General features: G+C 42.8%; 1 protein-coding gene across 1 annotated transcript in view; it reads left to right on the forward strand.

Moving 5' to 3' along the window:
* The window catches only part of rbm12 (RNA binding motif protein 12), a 21,473-nt gene extending 7,354 nt beyond the window's left edge, over positions 1 to 14,119 (forward strand). Inside the window, exon 2 of the mRNA XM_061875440.1 lies at positions 10,095 to 14,119. Coding sequence (XP_061731424.1) covers positions 10,123 to 12,813 — 2,691 coding nt within the window. The 5' untranslated portion in view covers positions 10,095 to 10,122 and the 3' untranslated portion in view covers positions 12,814 to 14,119. The remainder of the gene's footprint in view (positions 1 to 10,094) is intronic.
* Positions 14,120 to 16,971: the final 2,852 nt, after the last annotated feature.

The raw sequence follows: 16,971 nt of genomic DNA on the forward strand, positions 1-16,971 counted from the left end.
CAGGATGCCACCCGAACGCCTCCCTAGGGAGGTGTTTAGGGCACGTCCAACCGGTAGGAGGCCACGGGGAAGACCCAGGACACGTTGGGAAGACTATGTCTCCCGGCTGGCCTGGGAACGCCTCGGGATCCCCCGGGAAGAGCTAGACGAAGTGGCTGGGGAGAGGGAAGTCTGGGTTTCCCTGCTTAGGCTGTTGCCCCCGCGACCCGACCTCGGATAAGCGGAAGAAGATGGATGGATATTTAGTTATTTTTATATCTTTTTTTCCAAATAGTTCAAGAAATACCACTACAAATGAGCCATATTTTGCACCGTTATACAATTTATTAAATCAGAAACTGGTGACATAGTGCTGTATTTTACTTCTTTATCTCTTTTTTTTTTCAACCAAAAATGATTTGCTCTGATTAGGGGGTACTTGAATTAAAAAAATGTTCACAGGAAAAAAGTCCACACTGAAAAAAGGTTGAGAACCACTGGGTTAGAGCAGTGGTCCCCAACCACCGGGCCCGGTACCGGGCCGCAGAAGAATATTTTATTAAAAAAAAAAATATATATATATTTTTTTTTTGGATTAAATCAACATAAAAAACACAATATACACTTACAAATAGTGCACTAACCACAAAAAACTCACGTTTTCATGACAAAAACGTCCCTTTTTCATGACAAAAAAGAAAAGAAAAAAAAAAAAGACACCCCCCCCCCCTGGGCCGCAGGACAAATCTTTAAGCGTTGACCGGTCCGCGGATACAAAAAGGATGGGGACCACTGGGTTAGAGAACTGTTCTGAAATCCTGCACGCATACCAACCCTTTCGATTTTTCCAGTAGACCCACAAATTTCAGTTCCCCTCCCGAAAATCTCCCGGGGCAACCATTCTCCAGAATTTCTCCCGATTTCCACCCGAACAACGATGCCTTAAAGCAATTATTTTGACTCGGGGGCCACATTTAAAGAAAAAAATGTGTCTGGGGGGCCGGAAGATCTATTTTTAGGAACACTAATACAAAACCTCACAATAATGTCTGATTAAATGCTAAAAACGTTATGACAGAGTGTCTTAAAAACGTAATGGAATTTTACATTTTTCTATGAACGATAAAACACTGAATATAGACAAAATATGAATGCCACACCCCTTTCGATCGACCTATTTTACTATCGAGTGAAACACGACAAAAATGCAACAAACGGTGAAATATGAACGCACAAGGCACAAACTAAACCCACCTCCAATCTTATATAGCTGATGTATCACTAAGCTTTAGAACTTTGTTGCGAAAATCTCCTTCCACGTCTGTGGAAACGCTTCCCACCCACACTGCTTGGTGCCTCGTCTGAGCTGCTGTGACGTAGATGACCATAGTAACCAATTAGATTACCATAGTAACTGGTATATCATCCTAAAGCGCAGATTCCAACCATCAGAATGTGAATGTGGAAATACTGTCAAAGCGCTTGGGGCTCCTTAAAAAGGGGTAGAAAAGCGCTATACAAGTACAACCCATTTACCATGGAAATACTTTATATAGTTCAAGACTTATGGTCGTTAGAAAACATGACTGCACATCATAATGGCAGCCACACTTTCCATCCTAAAGATCTAAAAAAATGTATTTGGGAATGTCCGGCAGGCCAGATTGAAAAGCTTAATGGGCCGCATGTGGCCCCCGGACCTTAATTTGCCCAGGTCTATCTTAAAGGCCTACTGAAACCCACTACTAGCCACCACGCAGTCTGATAGTTTTATACATCAATGATGAAATATTAACATTGCAACACATGCCAATACGGGAATAGAACCTGGAACCCTCCAGTTGCTGGCACGGCCAGTCTACCAACCAAGCGCCTCTGCACTTTTTAATGTCCAAAAATAATATAAAGCTGTTCAATGGAGGCAAGTCAAATGCTTGTGCCAGGCGGAAAACCCCCGCTCAAAATGAAGAAGCCTGTCTCTTCAGCAGACCTATGTAAGCGTCAATATATACCTTGATGGTGCAGAAAAAAGATCATCTATTTTTTAAACCGATTTCCGAACTCTAAATGGTTGAATTTTGGCCAATTAATCGCGTTTGTGTTTATCGCGCTGGAGGCGATGACGTCAGAATGTGACGTCGCCGAGGTAACACACCCACCATTTTCATTTTCAACACATTACAAACACCGGGTCTCAGCTCTGTTATTTTCCGACTATTTTTTGGAACCTTGGAGACATCATGCCTCGTGGGTGTGTTGTCGGAGGTTGTAACAACACTAACAGGGAGGGATTCAAGTTGCACCACTGGCCCCAAGATGCCAAAGTGTCTGCCGCCAGAATGTGCCAGAGTGTCTCCACATTTGACCGGCGATGCTAAGGCAGACATGGCACAGAGATGTATGGATAACCTGCAGATGCATTTAAACGATAGTCAACGAAATCACAAAGGGGAGTTTTGTTGATGTTGACTGCCAGCTAATCGATGCTAACATGCTATTTACCGGCGGTGCTAAAGCAGACATGGCACAGAGATGTATGGATAACCTGTAGATGCATTTGCAACTATATTACGTTTCCTTCCACCCACATTTAATGCGAAACAAACACTTAGCAATCGACGGATTTAAGTTGCTCCAGTGTCAAAAGATGCGAAAGTCCTGATCGTTTGGTCCGCACATTTTACCGGCGATGCTAACGCAGCTATTCGGCCATGCTATGGCTTTGAATAGCGTCAATAGCTTCAGTTTCTTCTTCAATACTTTCATACTCCAACCATCCGTTTCAATACATGCGTAATCTGTTGAATCGCTTAAGTCGCTGAAATCCGAGTCTGAATCCGAGCTAATGTCGCTATATCTTGCTGTGGTATTCCCATTGTTTGTTTACATTGGCAGCACTGTGTGACGTCACAGGGAAATGGCCAGTGTCTTCGCAGAGAGCCGAAAATAAGGCACTTTGAAGCTTTATTTAGGGATATTCCGAGACCGGTAAAATTTTGAAAAATACAACAAGCCACTGGGAACTGATTTTTATTGTTTTTAACCCTTTTGAAATTGTGATAATGTTCCCCTTTAAAGCTCATTGATTGGCCTTTCAGGGCTGCCTTCTTGGGGCGGCATAGCTCGGTTGGTGGCATAGCTCGGTTGGTAGAGTGGCCGTGCCAGCAACTTGAGGGTTGCAGGTTCGATTCCCGCTTGTGCCATCCTAGTTACTGCCGTTGTGTCCTTGGGCAAGACACTTTACCCACCTGCTCCCAGTGCCACCCACACTGCTTTAAATGTAACTTAGATATTGGGTGTCACTATGTAAAGCGCTTTGAGTCACTTGAGAAAAGCGCTATATAAAATATAATTCACTTCACTTCACTTCTTGCCAGCCTTAAAGTGGTCAGACGCGAGTAACATTTACAGACCACGCCCTCATCAAACAACGCTGTTTCCTGACTTATCAGTGAAACAGAGTAAAGAAAATCGTGGAGGAAGGGGGGTACGTAGCTGGAGATTAAACGTTTGAAGGGGTACGGGATGGTAAAAAGTTTGGGAAGCACTGCTGTAGGGTGACACAGAATAGCAAAAACAATGTCTACAGTAGTTTGAGCTGGAAACTGCTTGTTTTGTAGGAGGCTGTTTGTTTTGTTGTATTTAATGCTGGTACACACAAAGATCTCAGTGTTTCACCCTAAAGTGACACATATCGGAAATTATATATACGTGTGTGTGTATGGATGTGTGTGTGTATGTACAATGCAGGCCAACATTTTGTATCCACCTCCTCATTCAATGTGGTTTCTTTATTTTCACGACTATTTACATTGCAGATTGTCATTGAAGGCATCACAACTAGGAATGAACACACGTGGAGTTATGTACTTAACAAAAAAAAAGGTGAAATAACTGAAATCAGTTTGTTTTTTTATTCTAGTTTCTTCTAAATAGCCACCCTTTTGCTTTGATTACCGTTGTATCGATCCGTTGTGGGGAAGAAGGAGCTGAGCCGGAAGGCAAAGCTCTCAATTTACCGGTCGATCTACTTTCCCATCCTCACCTATGGTCATGAGCTTTGGGTCATGACCGAAAGGATAAGATCACGGGTACAAGCGGCCGAAATGAGTTTGGGTCTCTCCCTTAGAGATAGGGTGAGAAGCTCTGCCATCCGGGAGGAACTCAAAGTAAAGCCGCTGCTCCTCCGCATCGAGAGGAGCCAGATGAGGTGGCTCGGGCATCTGTTCTCCCTAGGGAGGTGTTTAGGGCACGTCCAGCCGGTAGGAGGCCACGGGGAAGACCCAGGACACGTTGGGAAGACTATGTCTCCCGGCTGGCCTGGGAACGCCTCGGGATCCCCCGGGAACAGCTGGACGAAGTGGCTGGTGAGAGGGAAGTCTGGGCTTCCCTGCTTAGGCTGCTTCCCCCGCGACCCGACCTCGGATAAGCGGAAGATGATGGATGGATGCTTTGATTACTTTTTCGCTGACTCTTGGCATTGTCCCGCTGAGCTTCAAGAGGTAGTCACCTGGAATAGTTCTCACTTCACAGATGTGCCTGAAGCTCTTCAACTTGAGAGCATCAACATAAGTACATAAACAAATTAAAAGTGCAGTCTAACAACAGGTAATAAATAGGCTATCAAGAACCCAATTGAACAAAAATTATCTCTGATAAAGTATAAAAAAATAAAATACATAATGAAAATGAAGACCTAATTTTTAAATCTGCCTTAAAAGTGCATTTTGTAGCGTTAACAGTTGACTTAAGTCAATTAGTCAATAATCAAATCTATTTACCGTATTTTTGGACAATAAGTCGCAGTTTTTTTCATAGTTTGGCCGGGGGTTTGGGTTTATTCTTTATTTTAAATTGCCTTAAACATGTCTATTCTTGGTGTTGGGGTTTCCTTCTTTATTATAAATTTTCGACAGGTGCGACTTATACTCCGGAGCGACTTATACTCCGAAAAATACGGTAGTGTCTTTAATTTAGACATCGGCTTTCAAAACCAGCTTGAGATCTTTTGAGACACGTACTCAGCTCTTATGTGCACTCCGTTGCAAATAGTCATCCATCCAAGCAAAACAAACCTATGTTTTTTTTTTTCTAATTGATGAACTGTTGCAGCCTTAAAGAGGATCTCAATTGAATTCTCTTAATTCACCAACATAAAGGTCCACACAGAACTTGTTTCTGTGGTTTTGGAGATGCTTTGTAAAAAGGGAAATGTGAGATAATAAAGGTCAACATTAATCAAATGTTCACACGCTTACATCCTAAACCAAGATCATCTCTGGTGAGAATGGGAACAGGTCTTTGTGTGTACGCAGCTGGGCTGTGGATGTTCTGACTCTGGTCTGGCCTGCAAGGCTCGGTCTAGTGTTTCCGGAGAGTACCTGTTTCCGCTTTTGCCACTCCAGTTGTTGGTTGATTGCAATGTTGACAAACGGTGACATGTGTTTAAAGGAAGTGAATTCCTTACAACTTCTCTTCTCTGCCTTCCGGTTTGATGTATCAATAATCCTGAGAGCAACCGGACTGAACGGTTCTTGAACTGACTCTTTGTAGCCAACAATACATGGATTATTTGAGTTGGCGAGTCCATTATTTGACGACCATGTACTGTGTCAACTTGGCTGTGTTGTTTTACTTGGCAGATAACTTGGCTCTTAAGAAGATTACCAAAGACCAGGCACATGTCACAGGATGTCCAATAAGAGTGTTTCCATTAGCCATTTTCATGACTATTTACCCGGTAGATTGTCACTGAAGGCGTCAAAACTATGACACCTGTGTAGTTTTCAGGTGACCACCTCTGGAAGCTCATCGAGAGAATGCCAAGAGTGTGCAAAGCAGTAATCAGAGCAAAGGGCGGCTATTTTGAAGAAACTACAAACCCCCAAACCAGTGAAGTTGGCACGTTGTGTAAATAGTAAATAAGAAGAGAATACAATGATTTGCAAATCCTTTTCAACTTATATTCTATTGAATAGACTGCAAAGACAAGATATTTAATATCCACACTGAGAAACGTCATTTTTTTTTGTTGTTGCAAGGAATCATTAACTTAGAATGTAATGGCAGCAACATTTTGCAAAAAAGTAGTCATGGGCATTTTTACCACTTTGTTATATGGCCTTTCCTTTTAATAACACTAATTAAATGTTTGGGAACTGAGAATACCAATTTTTGAAGCTTTTCAGGTGGAATTATTTCCCATTCTTGCTTGATGTACAGCAGGGGTGCCCACACTTTTTCTGCAGGCGAGCTACTTTTCAATTGACCAACTCGAGGGGATCTACCTCATTTATATATATCATTTATATTTATTTATTTATAAAAGAGACATTTTTGTAAACAAGTTAAATGTGTTTAATGATAATACAAGCATGTGTAACACATATAGATGTCTTTCTTTCACGAAGACAAGAATATAAGTTGGTGTATTACCTGATTCTGATGACTTGCATTGATTGGAATCAGACAGTAATGATGATAACGCCCACATTTTCAAATGGAGGAGAAAAAAAAGTTGTCCTTTCTGTACAATACCACATGAAAGTGGTTGGTTTTTGGCATCTAATTCATCCAGCTTCCATACACTTTACAAGAAAAACATTGGCGGAAAATTCCGTAGCTTGCTTGATTGACATTCACGGCACCCGAGGGTCTTGTGAGATGACGCTGGCTGCTGCCAGTTCATTATTATGAAAAAATGACAGAGAGGAAGGCGAGAAACACTTTTTATTTCAACAGACTTTCGCGTCGTCCCTTCCGTCAAAACTCTAAAGGCCGACTGCACATTTCCTATCTTCACAATAAAAGCCCTGCTTCATGCTGCCTGCGCTAACAAAATAAGAGTCTCAGAAAGCTGGCGTGCACAAGTGATGTGCACGCCAGCTTTCTGAGGGATCGCTTGTGCACGCCAGTTTTCCGAGACTCTGTATTTAGTTAGCGCAGGCAGCATGAAGCAGGGCTTTTATTGTGAAGATAGGAAATGTGCAGTCGGCCTTTAGAGTTTTGACGGAAGGTACGGCGCGAGAGTCTGTTGAAATAAAAAGTGTTTCTGGCCTTCCTCTCGGTCATATTTTCATAATAATGATCTTGCAGAAGCCAGCCTCATCTCACAAGACCCTCCGGTACCGTGAATGTCATTTAAGTGACGTCTTGGTGAAGATTGATGATCACTCATTTTTAGGTCTATTTTTTTTAAAAGCCTGGCTGGAGATCGACTGACACACCCCCCGCGGTCGACTGGTAGCTCGCGATCGACATAATGGGCACCCCTGCTGTACAGCTTAAAGGCCTACAGAAATGAGATTTTCTTATTTAAACGGGGATAGCAGGTCCTTGCTATGTGTCATACTTGATCATTTCGCGATATTGCCATATTTTTGCTGAAAGGATTTAGTAGAGAACATCCACGATAAAGTTTGCAGCTGTCGGTGCTAAGACAAAAGCCTTGCCTCTACCGGAAGTCGCAGACGATGACGTCGCAAGTGTGGGGGCTCCTCACATCCTCACATTGTTTATAATGGGAGCCTCCAACAAAAAGTGCTATTCGGACCGAGAAAACGACAATTTCTCTATTAATTTGAGGATGAAAGATTCGTGTTTGAGGATCTTGATAGTGACGGACTAGAAAAAAAAAAAACGTAATTGCATTGGGACGGATTCCGATGTTTTTAGACACATTTCAATCAATCAATGTTTACTTATATAGCCCTAAATCACTAGTGTCTCAAAGGGCTGCACAAACCACTACACATCCTCGGTAGGCCCACATAAGGGTAAGGAAAAACTCACACCCAGTGGGACGTCGGTGACAATGATGACTATGAGAACCTTGGAGAGGAGGAAAGCAATGGATGTCGAGCGGGTCTAACATGATACTGTGAAAGTTCAATCCATAATGGATCCAACACAGCCGCGAGAGTCCAGTCCAAAGCGGATCCAACACAGCAGCGAGAGTCCCGTTCACAGCGGAGCCAGCAGGAAACCATCCCAAGCGGAGGCGGATCAGCAGCGCAGAGATGTCCCCAGCCGATACACAGGCAAGCAGTACATGGCCACTGGATCGGACCGGACCCCCTCCACAAGGGAGAGTGGGACATAGGAGAAAAAGAAACGAAACGGCAGATCAACTGGTCTAAAAAGGGAGTTGGATCGTAGGATAATTCTAGGAAATCCCCTACCTTTCTATTGTGTTGCTAGTGTTTTAGTGAGTTAAATAGTACCTGATAGTCGGAGGTGTGTGTCCACGGGTGTGTTGACGCGCAGTGTCTCAGGGGAGTCCACGGCAGCTATGGACGACACAAGCTCAGCTTTTGTCCGGTAAGAAGCGACTTTTTAACCACAATTTTCTCACCGAAACCTGCTGGTTGACATTCCGTCGTGTTTCATGTTCGCTTGATCCATAGGAAAGTTTCACCTCCAGGAATTTTAAACAAGGAATCACCGTGTGTTTGTTTGGCTAAAGGCTAAAGCTTCCCAACTTGGCATTGTCCTGCTAAAATAAGCAGGGGCGTCCATGATAACGTTGCTTGGATGGCAACATATGTTGTTCCAAAGCCTGTATGTACCTTTCAGCATTAATGGTGCCTTCACAGATATGTAAGTTACCCATACCTTGGCCACTTATACACCCCCCATACCATCACAGATGCTGCCTTTTCAACTTTGCGCCTAGAACAATCCGGATGGTTCTTTTCCTCTTTATTCCGGAGGACACAACCTCCACAGTTTCCAAAAACTATTTTAAATGTGGACTCGTCAGACAACAGAAAACTTTTCCCATTTGCATCAGTCCATCTGCTGGCGTACCTGGGTGTTGTTGATAAATGGCTTTGGCTTTGTATAGTAGTTTTAACTTGCACTTACAGATGTAACAACAAACTGTAGTTACTGTCGGTGGGTTTCTGAAGTGTTCCTGAGCCCGTGTGGTGATATCCTTTACAGTGATGTCTGTTTCTGATGCAGAACCGCCTGAGGGCTCAAAGGTTCGTGATGTCGCTTACATGCAGTGATTTCTCCAGATTCTCTGCACCTTTTGATGATATTACAGACCATATATGGTGAGATCCCTAAGTTCCTAAATGTTGTTCTTAAACTGTTCCGACATTTTGCTCAGGCATTTGTTGACAACATGGTTTATCCTCGCCCCGTCCTTGTTTGCGAATGACTGGGCATTTCATGGAATCTGCTTTTATACCCAAAATGGCACCCACCTATTCCCAATTAGCCTGTTCACCTGTGGGATGTTCCAAATAAGTGTTTGATGAGCATTCCTCAACTTTCTCACTCTTTTTTGCCACTTGTGCCAGCTTTTGTTGCAAGCATCAATTTCTAAATAAGCTATTTGCAAAAAAATAACAAAAGTTTTCCAATTTGAACGTTAAATATCTTGTCTTTGCAGTCTACCCAATTGAACATTGGTTGAACGTGATTTTTAAATCATCGTATTCGGTTTTTGTTTACCATTTACACAATGTGAAAACTTCACTGGGTTTGGGGTTTTTTAGAATATAAAACATATTTTCGTTTTTTTCACCTTTTTTTTTGTTAAGTACATAACTCCACATGTGTTCATTCATAGTTTTGATGCCTTCAGTGAAAATCTATAATGTAAATAGTCATGAAAATAAAGAAAATGCATTAAATGAGAAGGTGTGTCCAAAGGTGGTTTGCCTGTGCTGTAAAAGGACTTTATTGGGGTTTTGGAACTGAACAATATTGATTGGTGGAAACAAGGTTTATTTATATTATCAAAGTGTACTTAAGCATGTTGCATACATGAGTTTACAGATGTTTGGTCAGAGTTTTGGAGATGTTTGCATTTGTACTAGAAATTTTAGTTTTTGAGTTGTTTTAAAACGCTTGCTCATGTTTTATGTTTTGTGAAGTCTAAGCTCCTTATTTTCAAAGAGAGTCAACATTTAAACTTTGGAAATAAGCTTTTAGGCGTCTCATTTCCTGCCCTCGACTCCTCCCAAAGCGAACCGCTCGTCTCCAAACATTAGGACGGCAAAAGTGTTAAAGTAAAACCTAAAGAAATGTTTGCTGAACATCTGGCAACCACAGCTCTAATCTTCTTTGCTCCTGATCTGACGGCAGTGTTACTCTCTCCCCAGGTTGTAGGCCTGTTGATTAGCAGTCAGTATGGCGGTAGTCATCAGACTGCAAGGTCTGCCCATTGTGGCCGGCACCATGGACATCAGGCACTTCTTCTCTGGCCTCACCATCCCTGATGGGGGAGTGCACATCGTGGGTGGTGAACATGGCGAGGCCTTCATTGTGTTTGCCACTGACGAGGATGCTCGACTGGGGATGATGCGCACAGGTGGGTCCATTAAGGGCTCCAAAGTGTCGTTGTTGCTCAGCAGCAAGACGGAAATGCAGAACATGATTGAGTTGAGCCGTCGCAGGTTTGAGGCCGGAGCAGGTTCGAGCGAGACCGCTCCCCCGACTGCTGGGAACGCTAGCCGCCAAGCTTCCGCCGCACCCATACCCACAGTGCAGTCGTTAGCAGGGGGCAGAAGCGGCAGTCACGGAAACCAGAGTTTCATTAACACGACATCGGTAGTGACTGCAGCCAGTTCTTCTCAAGAGTCTCAGAGTAACAAGGCTATAGCCAGCCTGACTGGCATGGTGCCCGGCTTCCCCAACAGCTACAGCTCTACCCCCGGGCTCACCACCTCACTCGGGTCCCTAAATGCAGGACCGCCCATTGTGCCGCTTCCCAGCATGACATCCCTGCCACCAATGCCTACGTTGCCCACGCTGCCCATTCCTCCTCCGGTATCGTCACTGGCCCCAGTCCCCACTGTCACCCAACTTTCCCAAGGACCGCCAATGTCCCACCTTCACCACATGTCTTCGTTGCCACCTTTCAACCCCTCCCTCCCACCGCCTGCAGGACTTGGTGCAGGCCTCCCCATGGGTGCCCCAAACCCGATGCTGTTCAACCCCCTCTCTCCTCTCGCATCCCTTGGCCTTCAAGCTCACATGAAAGTGGCTGCAGTCTCAGCTACTGGAGCAGGAGTGCCCAGTCCAAATGAGATGTTTGTCCTCTTGCAGAATCTCCCGTACCCCTGTTCAGAAATGGAGATCAGAGACTTTTTTCGAGGTCTGGGGGTGGATGGAGTGCGTTTGTTGAGAGATGGGCAAGGTCGTCCAACCGGCCGAGCTATGGTCAAGTTCTTCTCCCCCCAAGACGGCTTTGAAGCTCTAAAACGTGGCGGTGGCATGATGGGGCAAAGGTTTATTGAGATCACGCTAGGCTCTGAGAGGCAGTGGGCGGGCCTTAACAACACAATGGTTCATACTTCCCCACAAAGCGGAAAACTAAACCGCGAAGCGCAGGACCAGCATCAGCACCAGCACCAGCACCATGGTAATGTTGGCCGGAATCATCAGAGAGGAAGGTCAAGATCTCCACATCGTCAGGAGCTCTGTGTGTACCTGAAGGGCCTTCCTTACGAGACAGACAAAAACCAGATTAAGGAATTCTTCAGACACCTGTCCGTGGTCGAGGACAACATATACATTGCTTATGGGCCCAATGGGCGAGCCACAGGAGAAGGCTTTGTGGAGTTCAAAACAGAACAGGACTATAAGACGGCCCTGAGTGCTCACTTGCAGTACATGGGCTCCCGCTTCATTCAAGTACATCCCATCAGCCACACGGGAATGCTTGAAAAGATAGACGCTATTCGCAAACGGGATGCATCACAAAGCGATAGAAAGAATCCGGAAAGCCTAAGATCCCCAAGGAACTGCGCACATATCACGAACATCCCTTACAATATCTCAAAGAAGGACGTCCGGGCCTTCCTGGAAGGCATTGGATTTTACGAAGATTCGCTGAAGGTTCTGACAGACAGCCACGGGAACGGAATGGGACAGGCGGTGTTCCAGATTCAAACCGAGGACGACGCTCGCAAAGCCGAGCAACTGCATCGCCAGAAGCTCAATGGCCGGGATGCTTTTGTCCACTTGGTGACCTATGAACAGATGAAGGAGATCGAGAGAAACCCTCCTCCTCAAAACAAGAGAGGTCAAAGAAATCAGCATCAAAACCAGCAGAATCAGAGCCAGCAGGTGCAGGCTCAGCCGGTTCCGCAGCAGCCCCAAATCCACCCGTTTGCTGCCATTGGTGGGGAGGATTTTAGCTATCTAAGAAGTAGCATGGGACCTCTGAATAGTTCCCCGTTCGTCACTCCGTTCTCTGCTCCAGGAAACGGGCTGGCGGGTCCTCCTCCACTCCCCCCATTGGCAGCAGGACTCGGTGATGTGAATCTGGCTGTTGCGCCCCCTCTCCTGGCCAGTATCCCTGGAGCTCCCCTTCTGGAGCCTCCGGGCTTTCGGCCGGGCACTGTGGGAGGGGCTCCATTCGGCCAAGACGGGCTGAGGGGTTTGGCGCCCTTCGACAACGCCAACAGGAAAGGGAGTGCGGGAGGCCAGAACCGAGGAGCGGGGGCCAACAGCAACAACCAAACGCGGCAAGCGGGAGGTACGACCGGTGGACAGCAAGCTTTCAGTCAGGGTGTGGAGGGCCTCCAACCCGCCCCCGGAGGGACCAACAACCCCAACAGTCAACGCGGTTCCGCCGCCCCGACAGTAGTCAAGATCCAGAACATGCCCTTCACCGTGACAGTGGATGAGATCATGGACTTCTTCTACGGTTACGAGGTGCTGCCCGGCTCGGTCTGCTTGCAGCTGGGCGACAAAGGCCTGCCCACCGGCGAGGCCATGGTGGCCTTTCAGAACCACCAAGAGGCCACGGCCGCGGTCGTCGACCTCAACGACAGACCCATCGGGGCGCGGAAAGTCAAAATGAGTCTGGGGTGAACGATCCGACTGTACCTGTGCACACCTGTGTCTCTCTCTCTCTCTGCTCCCGCACCCTCTACACACCATTCCTAGCATAGCATCACGCTGGCTAACTTCCTGTTTGTTGCTCCGCCCATTCTTCCAAATGCAGCGTTTGTTTTTTTTGATTGTGAAGACTGGCACAATTTCGGCGCCCCTTGACTGCCGTGACCTCATGTTTAGTCAGTCATGTCCGACACGCTCACCTGTACTGTTGCTATGGCAACGCCAGCCTGTAAATATGCTCTGTTGCTATGGTGTGATGCTCAAACGAAAACTGTTGTGTTGTTGCCACGGCAACACCACGCCGTGTGCCCCCCCCCCACGTGCTTCTGACTTGTCTTTTTGAAACCTGCGCTTGTTTTTTCGCCTCTGAAATGTCTGCTCTGTTTCCATGTTTCCTGCCTCTGTTGCCATGACGACGATGATGATGATGATGATGATGAAAAGCCATTTGTCAAATGTACCGCTCCAATGCTTTCTTGTGATGTTGACGTTCAGCGTCAAGGTGTGTCGCCAGTTTTGAAGACTGGCACATTGTCACAATGATAAAAAACGCTGTCGCCATGGCAACCGGCTGGGTGGCCATGGAGTGGGACGGCGGTCTCCTGTTTTTATTCTATCAGTCAATGAATTGTTTCTGTTTTTATCTTGCTGTCTTTGGGTTCCACTGAACGCACAGCGCATCCGGAAAGTATTCACAGCATTTCCACGTTTTGTTATGTCACAGACTTATCACTTTTCTCCTCAAAATTCCACACACAATACCCTGTTATGACAATTTGTGATTTTTTTAATTTTGCCAATTCTTTCAAACTAATAATGACATACGTATTGATAGCCTTTGCTCAATTCTTTTTTCGATGTACAAACCTTGGCACACCTACGTTTTTTTGTGCAGGTGGGTGAATACAATGGTATTCAAAAAGACTCGAGGCTGTAATCGCTGCCAAAGGTGCGTCAAAGTATTGAGCAAAGGCTCTGAATACAAATGCTTTTTATGTAACTTTTTACATTATAGGGTATTATACGTAGAATTTTGAGGGCAAAACAAATGATGTCTGTAACATAGCAAAATGTGTGAGAAGTGAATAGTTGTGGATGTTGTGTACGTACAAACAAAGTAACTTATGTAGGTCTGCAGCAGATTTTGGATTTGGTAGCATTATGTTGATGTTTTTTTCTCCTTTAAACATCACTTTTCTTTGTACTGTGCGTGTGAAGACGTGTATGCTGTGGCCTCGCCTGTCCTGGTGGTGAATAAAAAGGATGTTCCCGAAGTTCACTCCCTTGTCTCCCACCTGTGGTCTTAGGGGGCGGAGTTTCATCTCCTTGACTTCCTTTTGTCCTCCGGAGTGAAGGTCTTCTACGTGCCGAAGTCCGAGTGTTTGGAAGATAGGTATCCAGCCCACATCGGGGGTTTTTTTTAAGGAAATTGCTCGATTTCATCGATACCACGACGGTCACGTTCACGCCTGGTTGTGTCCCATTGGTTGGTGTTTATTTCCTGTCAGCGCTCTTATTTTGGTTCCATTTCCTGCTTGTCTCCCTGTGTGCCGTTTCCCTTCACCTGCTGCTGATTGGCAGCCTGGCCACACCTGTTGTCAGTCAGCTTGCTGCTATTTATGCCTACCTCGCCCTCCAGTCTGGGCTCAACGGTTGTTTGCTGTTATCCTATTAAAGTCATGTTTTCCTGCGCTACGCCTGCTATCTGCATCTTGGGGTCCACCACCAACAGATTATGACCGGATCATTGAGCCCTGACTGGAGGGCGAGGCATGCATAAATAGCAGCCAGCTGATTGACACCAGGTGTGGCTAGGCTGCCAATCAGCAGCAGGTGAGGGGTAAACAGCACCCAAGAGGGCCCGGCAGGAAATGGAACAGAAAATAAACACAACGTAAATGTGACGGATCGTCACAATAAGAACGTTAAACGTTGCTGAAGTATATAAACAAAACAGGAGTGGCGGATATCTAGGATGGCAGAAGAAGGTCAGGACAAATCTAAACATGACAAGACCATGTCATAAATTACAACACAACAACTTTCAGATACAGCACAATTGCAAAAGCCGTAACATGACTTTTTAGCCACAAAGGATGCATCGGACATAATGAAAGTGACAACGGAGCAAGTTATGGTGACAGAACGACTTCCTAAACATTCTATATTAGTATTGTTAAACATAGTATATAAGTATTGTTAAACATAGTATATAAGTACTGTTAAACATAATATATAAGTATTGTTAAACATAGTATACAAGTATTGTTAAACATAGTATATAAGTATTGTTAAACATAGTATATTAGTTTTGTTAAACAGTATATTTGAATTGTTAAACATAGTTTATTGAAATTGTTAAGCAGTATATTAGTATTGGTAAAAATAGTATGTTGGAATTGGTAAACATAGTATATTAGTATTGTTAAACAGTATATCGGTATTAATAGTATATTAGTAGTGTTAAACATTTATTAGTTTTGTCAAACATAGTTTATTAGTATTTTTAAACAGTATATCAGTATTGGTAAACATAGTATAATAGTAATGGTAAACAGTATATAAGTATTGTCAAACAAAGTATTTAAGTAATGTTAATCATAGTTAATTAGAATTATTAATCATAGTTTATTAGTATTGTTAATCATAGTATATTAGCATTGTTAAACATAGTAAATTTGTATTTTTAATCACAATATACTTGTATTGTTAAACACAGTATATTAGTATTGTTAAACATAGTATATAAGTATTGTTAAACATAGTTTATTAGTCTTGTTAAACATAGTAAATTAGAATTGGTAAACATAGTATATTAGTATTGTTAAACAGTATATCGGTATTAATAGTATATTAGTATTGTTAAACATTTATTAGTTTTGTCAAACATAGTTTATTGGTATTTTTAAACAGTTTATCAGTATTAGTAAACATAGTATGATAGTAATGGTAAACATAGTATATAAGTATTGTCAAACAAAGTATTTAAGTAATGTTAATCATAGTTAATTAGAATTATTAATCATAGTTTATTAGTATTGTTAATCATAGTATATTAGCATTGTTAAACAGTAAATTAGTATTGTTAATCACAATATACTTGTATTGTTAAACACAGTATATTAGTATTGTTAAACAGTATATAAGTATTGTTAAACAGTTTATTAGTCTTGTTAAACATAGTAAATTAGAATTGTTAAACATAGTATATTAGTATTGTTAAACATAGTAAAGTATATTACTATTGTTTAACATAGTATATACGTATTGTTAATCATAGTATATTAGTGTTGTTAAACACAGTGTATTAGTATTGTTAAACATACTAATTTATTAGTATTGTTAAACATAGAGTATAAGTAATGTTAAACATAGTATATAAGTATCGTTAAACATAGTATATAAGTATTGTTAAACAGTATATAAGTATTGTTAAACATAGTACATTAGTATTGTTAAACATAGTATATATCCATCCATCCATTTCTACCGCTTATTCCCTTTTGGGGTCGCGGGGGGAGCTGGCGCCTATCTCAGCTACAATCGGGCGGAAGGCAGAGTACACCCTGGACAAGTCGCCACCTCATCGCAGACATAGTATATAAGTATTGTTAAACATAGTTTATTAGAATTATTAATCGTAGTTTATTAGTATTTTTAAACATAGTATATAAGTATGGTTAAACATAGTTTATTAGAATTATTAATCATAGTTTATTAGTAATGTTAAACATAGTATATCAGTATTGTTATACAGTAAATTAGTTTTGTCAATCATAGTATATTAGTATTGTTAAACATAGTATATAAGTATTGTTAAACAATTTATTAGTATTGTTAAACAATATATAAATATTGTTAAACATTGTAAATTTGTATTGTTAAACATAGTATATAAGTATTGTTAAACATACTAAATTAGTATTGTTAAACCCAAAAGGGACAAGCGGTAGAAAATGGATGGGTGGATAAACATAGTATATAGGTATGGTTAAACATAGTGTATAAGTATTGATAAACATAGTGTATAAGTATTGTTAAACATAGTGTATAAGTATTGTTAAACATAGTGTATAAGTATTGTTAAACATAGTGTATAAGTATTGTTAAACATAGTGTATAAGTATTGTT

The sequence above is a fragment of the Nerophis ophidion genome, linkage group LG16 (assembly GCF_033978795.1).
Source record: "Nerophis ophidion isolate RoL-2023_Sa linkage group LG16, RoL_Noph_v1.0, whole genome shotgun sequence".
Classification (NCBI taxonomy): domain Eukaryota; kingdom Metazoa; phylum Chordata; class Actinopteri; order Syngnathiformes; family Syngnathidae; genus Nerophis; species Nerophis ophidion.